This window comes from Helianthus annuus, chromosome 8 (genome assembly GCF_002127325.2).
Source record: "Helianthus annuus cultivar XRQ/B chromosome 8, HanXRQr2.0-SUNRISE, whole genome shotgun sequence".
Lineage (NCBI taxonomy): Eukaryota > Viridiplantae > Streptophyta > Magnoliopsida > Asterales > Asteraceae > Helianthus > Helianthus annuus.
Window position 1 is genome coordinate 39,632,176 of NC_035440.2, and position 10,198 is coordinate 39,642,373.

The following is a 10,198-nucleotide window of genomic DNA, read 5'->3' on the forward strand; positions in this document are numbered from 1 at the left end:
CCACAAATCATAATCTTACCTTCGTAAAAAACTCTCTTCCTCGTCATCACGGTCGTCTTCTTCCTCCAAATTAAATTACTGGTTTCTTCAAAATTACTATTTTTTTCCATGTTTGTTTCCAAATCCCCCACCAGCCTATTTCTTTACAACTTTGATTTAACTCCGGTTGTTACTCTGCCACTACCTCGCACCACCGTCGTGCTCTCACCGTCCAAATTACTCTTGGCAATTCGAGTGAACGTAACCTCATGTCAGCATTAGAACTATCGGCCACGTGGACCACGGAAATACCACTCCCACCGACGCACTCATCAAGGCCCTAGCCTCCACTGGTGGCGGCGTCACCAAAAGTAGGACGAAATCGACATCGTGCTGGAAGAATGCCCTCGCGGTATTAAAAAAGATAGTTTTTTTTTTTCGTAATCAATGTTCGATACGTCTGTAAGTTAGATCCCTATTTGAATGATATATTGAAACAAAGTTATCTTTTGTATGTCTGTTGTTGAAATCCATGTGTTCATACCAAGTTGTCTACTCAAAGCTTAATTTCACTTGATAAATATTCCATTTACTTTTACTTGTATTGAAGAATTTATGATTTTTAATGTTTTAGTTGTGTTTATACGCTGTTGTTGGTTGAATTTGTTCTTCTACCATATATGCCAATTCTAGAAGTTGGGTGAGATTTAATAGCAGAATACAAGTATTAAGTTGAAGTTGTTATTTAGATTATTGAATTGATCTATTTAAATGATTATAATTATGAAGATTATGATCGAGTGATATTCTTTTCATATATAGTAGTGAAAATGTGAAATAGTCAAAATTTAAAAAATCATATAAACGATTTTATGTATTACATATAAGGCAGGGGTATTTTCGATATTTATAATAATTCATTCCTTTCCTGCAAGTATAACCAAACATGACACTGGAATGGTAATGTTCCATTTCTTTCTCCTCTTCATTCCATTACCCCGTCCATTCCATTCTCTCGTCTATTCCATTACCCCATACCAAACAGACCCCAATAGACTTTTAACCCAATAACATTGACGAATTCATCTTAACCTAGTGATAAAAGTTCAAACTTCTTTATGAGTATTTATATGGATTTAAATTGAGTATAAGAATTGTAAGTGGCTTTTCTAAATAAAATGTTAGGTCAACATTTTTATTAAACGTTTAACAAATCTGGCCACCTAGATACACTCATAGACAAAAGATCATCCATGTTTGTAATCCCAGACAATGATGATGGTTTTGTCCGTCACCGATTCCAAAAGAAATATTTTTCTATGATGTGAAAAAAATATAAGAGTAAAATGCCAAAATGGTCCCTGAGTTTAAGTCACTTTTGTCATTTTAGTTCAAAATTGAAACTTTTTGTATCAGGGTTTATGAGCTTTCATTTTGTTGCTATTTTTATCGAATTGGTAAACTGAGTTAGAATTTTATGTTAACTTCTCATTTTATTGTCATTTTCCTCATTTAATTAAAATATAGAGTAAACTTCCATTTTGCTCCCTTTGGTTTGGTCACTTTAACGGTTTTGCCCCAAACCTTAAAAATTAACAATTTTCCTCCAATAGTGTGCTATGGTTTTTCCATTTTGTTCCCTGCGGGAAGCAAAATGGAAAGACAGACAATTTGGTTGGAGTTAGAGGCGGGGAGCAAAATGGAAAAATCATAGCAAACTATTGGAGAAAATGACTATTTTTAAAGGTTTGTGACAAAACCATTAAAGTGAACAAACCACAGGGAGCAAAACGTAAGTTTACTCTAAAATATATTATGAAATATAATGACGATTATACCTTTCATTTAAATAAGAAAAACGACAAAAATAAGAGAAGTTAACAGAAAATTCTAACATAGTATGAAAATGAGGAAAAAAATGAAATCTTATAGACCCGAATAGAAAAAATTTTAATTTTGGACTGAACTGTATTTAGAGACCATTTTGGGGTTTTATTCAAAATAAAATATTACTAATTCTAGAATTTATAACGTCACTAATCGGCTGTTGATTAGGGTGCTACTTTCTACACCCCCCCTATTTACTTTTTTCACCCCCTCCTCTCACATACTTACAGGTGGGGCCTGCGTGGGACCAACAGTTTTCCTCTCACAAGGGGGGTATAATCAGGAAAGAGGGGGGTGCGTATAGAATGAGCCGTTGATTATCTCCGACTCTTTCACTATTTAAAGAAAGCAGAACACCACAACAGTTTCATCTTTCAACCCAAAACAAAAACCCATGGCTTCATCAACTCAAGATCACCACCACCAACACTTCCCCACATCAATCGCCACCACCTCCGCACCACCACCAACACCTTCCACCACCACCACCACCTCCACCTCCACCTCATCCGCCACCGACCTCCTCTCCCGCCTCCTCCACCGCCTCCCACCCTCTCTCTCCACCACCACCGGAACCACCCCTTTACTCCTCCGCCGCCGTTCTTCCCTCTCCACCACCACCTCACCCCCCACCATCCCATTCACCGACCTCACTTCCACCCTATCCTCCACCCTACCCACCATCTCCGAACTCGGATATTTCCAACTCACCAACCACTCAATCCCATCAAAACTCGCTCGCTCAGCCGAGTCAGACTCGGCCAGTATTTTCAACCTTTCTAGTCACCAAAAACACCAACACTTTCCCACAACATGGCCACTAGGTTTCGACGATGACGATGATGATGACGATGATGAAACTCAACACTCGTTGTTTCTTGACTCGGCTTGCTCAACCGAGTCATCATCTGAGTTGGGTCTGAGTTCTCTGCGCGAGTTTACTCGGGAAATGGAGAAAGTTGGTTTGGCTGTTGTGGATGCGCTAACGTGCGCCGTGGGTTTACGGAACCCGGGTTTGGATGATCCGGGTTCTGTTTCCACGTTGATGTGGATATCTGAAAGTTGTGGTGATTTTGGGGGTACGATGTCCGGGTCGGGTCGGTTTTACCCGTATGTTGTCGGGTTGCATTATCAGATTCGGAGCCGGAGTTGTTCTTTGTTGACGGATTCGGGTTTGGTATCCGTTTTGCCTGAAATGGATTCTATTTTGATCACACTTGGTGACATTGCTCAGGTGAGGATTAATTAATTTCTTTTTTTTTAAAATTAATTATTTTTTAATAACGTTGACTTCAATTTTTAACTAAGTATATTATGTCTAAAATCATATACTTGTGTATTCTTATATTTTTGTTTTTAAGAGGTTTTTTTTAAGTTTTTTTACAAAAAGGTGTTTAATGTTATATTATATTTTTTGTGACATTGTTTTGCCGTATTTAAATAAAAAACCCAGCACTTGAGGCCTTGAGGGTTTTGTCAACCGTGATGGCTGCCAAATGTACTCCAATGGACCCATCTATCGGATATGATCAAATTAATTAATTAGTTTAGTTTGATTTTTATTTAGTTTTTAATTAGTTTATATTATAAATACAGATTGTGTGTAGATGAAATATCAATTAATGGGGCTCTAAAGTCCTTAATTTTTGCTGTTTGACACGAAACACGTTATTATGTTTGAGATTATTTCTAGGTGTGCCATCATATTGACATGGACTTCAGCTTTCTTGTTTTTTGTCATTTATCGAATGTGACAATTCGGTGTTTAATTATGTATGTATAAACTTATTTATAAATTTATAAAATACATCATTCTAAGTACTTTCATATTATACTCGTGCATTTATGTAAAAATATAAAAGTTATCTATATGATATTGTAGATTTTTTCATTGTACATATTATTATTCGAGTTTTTTTAACAACATTTTTTGCACCTAGATACCACGTAACCTTGCGTTTGTATGTTATTCGAGTGTTTTTTAACAATATGTTTTACACCTAGATGCCACGTAACCTTGTGTCTCTAACGATTTGAACCCATATAAGTTAAATGAGAGAGAAACAATCTATTTCCAGTTTTTGTTTTCCTTAAGAATGGTTGTTATGGGGGCGTCACCCATTAACCCCCGCCTCCACATCAATTATAGGGCCTGCCAATCCACTAACATCATCGCCACCGAAGGGCGTTAGCTCCAAAATCGTTATCCCCTTAACGAGCAGCGCATGAAAGGGTGGGTGGGGTTTACTTCTCTCGTTATCCCCTTAACGAGCAGCGAATGAAAGGGTGGGTGGGGTTCGCTTCTCACCACCGATCATATTCAAACATATATTTGTATTTTTTCGTTTGTTTAAATATTAGTTAAATCATAACGTGATAGTTAAATAATTGGTTAGTTAAAGCTTAATGGCATTTTAACGCCCCCTTCCATATTAAACCACAACGCATCTAATCTATCTTATAATTTGATAGGTATGGAGCAATGGAAAATTGAAGAAAGTGAGGGGAAAACCGACTTTAAGCATGGAAGAAGGGAGCGACGCCTTGTCCTTATCGATGTCGCTCTTGGTAACATTGCCGCTAGAGTGCACCGTCTCTCCCCTCATTCCGAGGGCATTGATTAGCAACAACGATGGCACTGATTACCACGAAGACGAAAACAAGGATATTCATGAAGAATGTAGTGAAGAGAGATTGTTTAGTTCATTTTCTTTTGAAGATTATGCTTGGAGAGTTTACCATGAAAGAGTCCCTCTTAAAGACCCATTGGATAGATATCGGAACAAATTGTGAGGAGCTCATATGTATTGTGAATTATTTTTTTCTTTTGATTATTTTAGAATTTTATTTGATGTCTTGTGTGTTCTTCTTGTGAAACATTATATATTTTGAGGTGATGGTATTTGTTTATTATTATTATTATTATTATTATTATTATTATTATTATTATTATTATTATTATTATTATTATATTAATAATATACTTTATATAGAAAACATCAAGGAAAGCTGGCGTTTTGTTTTAAAAAAATGGATTAATATAATATTTAATTTTTCATCCTGTTATTTGACATTTTTAAACTTTGAAAAGAGTGGTGCAAAACCAGCTACTTTTTCATATAAAATAAAGATAAAGTAAATATTCTTGTCTATGTTGTCATAAGTTACTCAATTGATAATCTATATTTATACTCATAGATTACTTTTAAATAATTGTTTCCATCTATTTTGGCTTATGTATCCATTTGATTCTCACAAAAATACATCTTATGTCTTACTATAACTATATGAGAGAAAATCATACATGACAATATATCTAAGTGCTATTCAACTGAAAGCTCGAAGTTCGCTTGAAAAGATACTTGAAAAAAGCTCGTCCGAAAACGGCCTGGTTAGCTCGAGCACGCTCAAAATCTGCTCGGTTTGTCTAGTTTGATTCATTCGTTTAGGCTGGTTTAAGTTGAACCTCAAGTTTTAGTACTAAATAATTAACCTATAAATGGTCCACTATCTAAGCCCATAATATGACAGCCTAATACTTTAGTCCAAATTCTTTAATAATCCTTGTTTCATTTTAATTTTAACCAGTCCAATTGTTGAAAGACTTAAAGCATGTAACGATATGAAGAAACAGTGATCTAATTAGGGAGTTAATTAGATTGGTTTATGTTCCTTTCATGAGGGTTAATCTTCTTAAGGATATTTGAGCTCCGACTTGGTGATTTATCCTGCAAAACAGAACACCGTTACTCGTTAAGAGGGGAATGTGGGGGTTTCCCTCTTAACCAGGCTCCGGCGTGAGAATAAGCGACTGCTTTGAGAGTAATTAAGTGTAAAGAGTGAGAGACGAGGGAATAGAATGTTTAACCTGTGGAATGAGGTCTCTATTTATAGCCGGAGAGGTGTAACGGGTTATGGGCTGATGGGCCTTGGGCCAGAAGCGGACAACAAAACGGATATGCTCTTTTGTCTCACTGGCGTCGACCGCTTAGTGGCTTCTAGACGTTCGTCGGTGCTGGCGCACCTTGATTGGAGCCACGTGTCATTGTTGTCGGCCTTGTTGTCCTTCTGTCATCAGCAGACAAGTGGAGATCGTGGGACAGTTGTCTCCGTCCTCTGATTGGTGCCACGTAGGCGTCCTTGTGTACTTCTCGTCAGGCGATCGTGGCGCACGATTGACCAGAGCCTGCTAGACGCTCATTGGCTCCTTTTACTGCCACTTGTACCTTATGTACCACTGTAGGTAGCCGTGCGCTTCCCTACTGAGTGGCTCTTGTTGGACAACAAACTAACCCGCGCGGGGTTAGCATACTCATTTGTTCCATTGTTTTATGCTAAGTGCTGGTATCTGGCCTCTTGTGAGCCTTGCCTCGCGCGGGACGAACTACAACGCGTGTAAGTCGCGCGTGGATACTGTTAATAAGTTTTCTGAAATAAGGAGTATGGTTTCGCGCGCAACCTGGTCGGAGGTTTGCGCGACTTTTTGGGACCATACCCCTTCAAGTCCCCCCAGTCCAGTGCTGCACCATGCGCAACGCAAGTGGTTGGAGCTCTGGACTTAATAAAATTAAAAGAAATAAGTGTAATAGGGGAAATGTTCTTTTGATCTTGATTGGTGTGGCGCATGTGGAAAATGTTGTTTACAATTGCGCAAGTACCAATGCAGGCTTTTAGGGATTGCCGTTTGTCTGATCAGGCGCGCGGGTTTATTGGAGGTGATATGTAGCTGGCGCGGTTCATGTAACTTCTGCATGAAGTTACTTACAACTTTTATGGCGGGAAACTTCGAAATTTGAACTTCTGACGGGTTGGTGAGATAAGTCGCTGAGAGCGACGTTTGAGTTGACCCCTGGCACGGGTGTCATCATGCCGCCTGCGGCGGTTGCACTTCATGTCAGGAGAGTGAGGCCCACGCGCGCGTGGTAACCGTCACCCCTGGTTTTCCGCTTGACGTGGCAACCTCCTGTTGGTTAGCCTAGCGGCGAACGCGGCACGGTTACCCATCGCATTAAATGCGATGGGTATATATATCCGAAGAGAAGGTGAGAGATTCTCACTTCTCTTCGTTTCTTCTCTACTTTCCTCTCAGAACTCTTTGAATCTTCAAAGTGTTCTTCATATCTTCAAATCTTCAAACTTTTCTTCGAGTTTTTTCCAGATCTTTCTGAAAAGATGAGTGAAGAACATCAGGAGGTTGCTGTTACTGAGGAAGGACCAGTTCTTGTCCTCAGATGGGATTTAGGGCTTTTTGAACAAATCGTTCGTAGTTTCCGATTCCCACCGGAGTGGGATGCTCGGTAACCGGCTCAGGGCCAGACCGCGGCTGATGCACCACCCGGTTACATCACTTTATATGAAGACTTCTTCCTTCAGGGCAATTTCCGACTGCCGGCGACCAACTTTATGGGCAGTATCCTTCATCACTACAACTTTCATATATCGCAGATGAGCCCACCCGGGATGGTGAGGGTAAGGCACTTCGAGTTCTTGTGCCATTCTCATGGCATTGAGCCATCTGTAGATAAGTTTCGTGCTTTCTACCAGTTGCAGAGGACAATGGGGTTCTTTTCTTTTGCGAGCCGTGGTGCGGCGAAGAAGATTTTACTGAACCCACCGAAGAGTTTCCATGACTGGAAACCTAAGTTCTTCTTTATCAGGGAAGAGGTTTTGCCGGTTGCCATGCCTTTTAGGGACTGGACCGAGGCCATACCGAAGGAAGATTGACCAGTGGTCACCTAGCAGTAGGGAGGTTCCGGTTTTGAAGATCGGCGATCAAGGTTAGTTTCCTCTTTGTTGTTTATTCAGTTGATCTGTTTTAATTGCTACTAACTTACTTAAGTGCATGTTTAGAAGCGCGACTCTATCAAGCTGCCTTCTCGACATTTGGTGGCTCCATGGGCGTTCGCCCATTGCGCGATGACGAGGAAAGTTGGTATGACCAGATTAAAGGCAATTTCATGTTTCCAGCTGCTGATGCTTTCGCTTCGCCGCCCACCGCTACTGAAGGTGCGCAATACCCTAAACCTCGTCCTTTGCGCTCTGTGACTCTTGCTGGGAAAGAGACTCTCTATCTTTCCAGCGAGGAGTCAGTAGGTTCTTCCAGCGGAGAGCTAAGTTCCTGGTCTAAAATCTTTGCAGGTGTGTTGCGCGACCTGGGGATTGACCCTGAGGAGAAGAAAAAGAAACCTGTGAAGAAGAAGAAGAAGAAGAAGGTGGAGCCTGAAGTGACCAGCAAGGGCACTGGCCCTAGTCGCGCGACAACTGCTGCTGTCAAAGGTACTCTTCGCCTTCGTCAACGTGACTTAGATGATTATGTGCTCATCAGTGACTCATTTGAAGGCTTGTCACGTGTAGCTAAGGGAAAGACTGGTGCTGGTGGGTCGAAAAGCTCTGGGAGCGCGGGTTCTCGTAACCCTGAAGCTGGCGCGACTCCATCTTTTCCTGAAGATGACGAAGCTGAAGAAGAAGATGCTGGTGCCCGGCTTATTGGGCGGAAGAGGGGTAGGAGCGAAGCCACGACTGGTGTGGCTTCCGCCCCTACATCTGTTGTGATTCCCGTGGTTGGGAAAACGAGCAAGCTGCGCTCGTTATACAAATTTTCTCCTGGTATGTTCTTCGCTTCTCTTCTTAATACTTTTCTCTTTGCTTAAATGCACTTGCTTTATTTTTCCAGAAATCAAGAAGAAGACCCCTGAGAAGGGTGTCACGTTCAGTGAGGCTGCGGCGAAGAGGCCCAAGGTTACCATCAAGTCCACTGACACTGCTGCTCAGGATGCCGCGAAGGCTGCTGAGGCGCAGCGAAAGGTGGAGGAGGATCGGAAGAGAGAGGAAGAGAAGAAGAGGGTTGCCGAGAAGAAGAGGAAGGATGAAGAAGAGAGGAAGAGGAAGGAGGAGGAGAAAAAGAAAGAGGAGGAGAGGAAAAGGAAGGCGGAGGAGGAGAGGGTGGCCGAAGCGGCGAAGAAGAGGGCCCTGGAGGAGTTGGAAAAAAAGAAGGCCATGGAGCAGCCTGTTAATGTTCAAGGCCCTGAGGTTACAAACCCTACCCACTCCGCTCCTGTCATTACTTCTAAGGGTGCGGGTCGACATGCTTCAAGCAGCGCGAGCTCTGGTGGTGCAGGGGGTTTTAACCCAAACGTGGTCGGGGCGAAGGATACCGTCGGCGATATCTACTATAAAACTTACAATGAAGAAGAACGCGGCGATGCTCCTCACCAAGCCCCTTGGAGCTTAAAGCAAAAAGATACATTTCATGAATTTGCCCCTTGCCGCGAGTGGTTTTTGAATTCGTTTACCCCTGCAGAAGTTAACCGGCTAAGGGCGAAACCCCACAAAATGTTATACCGCACCTTTATACTTGGAGAGGCCAACGCTCGTGCTGCCAATCACCAGATAGTCCGTGAATGGCGAACTATGGTTAGAGAGCGCGCCGACTCGGAGGCTTATCGCGAGCGCTCGTTAAAACGAATAGCTGAGTTTGAAAAGTATAAGGCTGCTCTTGGTGAGGAGAGAGCTAAATTTGAAGCTGATAAGAGGGCCGAAGCATGGGGCCGCGAGGGCCTGCAAAAGAAACTTCATAATGTTGAAGAGCAACTGGCCAAAGAGAAGGCCGATTTTAAACGTATTTGTGCCCAAGACAACGAGCGCGCCTATGCGGCTCGACAGAAGATAGTTGATCTTGAGGCGAAAGTTGCTGACTTGACCTCGAAGGTAGAGGAGGCGCAGGGAGAGAAGGCTGCCAAACAGCAGGTGGAGGTTAGTCTATTTGTTTTCCTTTATTCTTGCTGTGTTGTTAATAAATCGGCCTAAGTTGTTTTGTCGGCCTTCAGGTTGAATTGTCTGAAGTCAAACTACAGCTGTCCAGCAAGGACAGAGATCTCCACGCCAAGGACGCTGAGATTGCGGAGCTCAAACGTCGCTTAAACGAGCAAATTGACAGATGCGAGTCGTTGGAGATCGACCTGGAAGCTGAGAGGGTTAAGGCTGCTACAGCTGATGAGGCGCGTGCTGTTAGCACTGCTGCGCTGAATGTGGCCCAAACCAACTACTCCGAGGCTCAAGGCATCGTCGATACGCTTGTCTCAGAAGCTGAATGGATGCGCACTCGTGGAGTAGTGCTGGTGAGTACTTTTTATGCTTCTATCTTGTTAAGGGTTATCTTTAACGCTTTTCGTTTGTTGAAGGTTGCCAACTCCATCTTGAATGCTGGTGAGCTAGATCGCGCCGTTGCTGGTCTCACGGATGCGGCGCGTGCGGTGGGTCACCGAGGTGGTTACTTAGAATGTGCCAGTCACGTTGAGCAGATACTAGGGCAAGAATTTGATGTAAGCCATTG

The 10,198-nt window shown here is 42.2% G+C and overlaps 2 protein-coding genes across 2 annotated transcripts; both read left to right on the forward strand.

The window, feature by feature from the left end:
- The first annotated feature begins 2,228 nt into the window (after positions 1-2,228).
- Positions 2,229-4,785, forward strand: LOC110872671. The gene is made up of 2 exons (XM_022121522.2): positions 2,229-3,100; positions 4,339-4,785. Exons 1-2 carry the CDS (start codon positions 2,261-2,263, stop codon positions 4,657-4,659), a joined length of 1,161 nt encoding a protein of 386 aa, XP_021977214.1. The 5' UTR covers positions 2,229-2,260; the 3' UTR covers positions 4,660-4,785.
- Positions 4,786-7,492: 2,707 nt separating this feature from the next.
- LOC118480951 (caldesmon-like) lies at positions 7,493-9,672 on the forward strand. Its single transcript, XM_035975971.1, has 4 exons — positions 7,493-7,643; positions 7,717-7,872; positions 8,206-8,472; positions 8,540-9,672. The coding sequence occupies exons 1-4, from the start codon at positions 7,493-7,495 to the stop codon at positions 9,670-9,672; spliced, it is 1,707 nt and encodes a 568-aa protein (XP_035831864.1).
- The last annotated feature ends 526 nt before the right edge of the window (positions 9,673-10,198 follow it).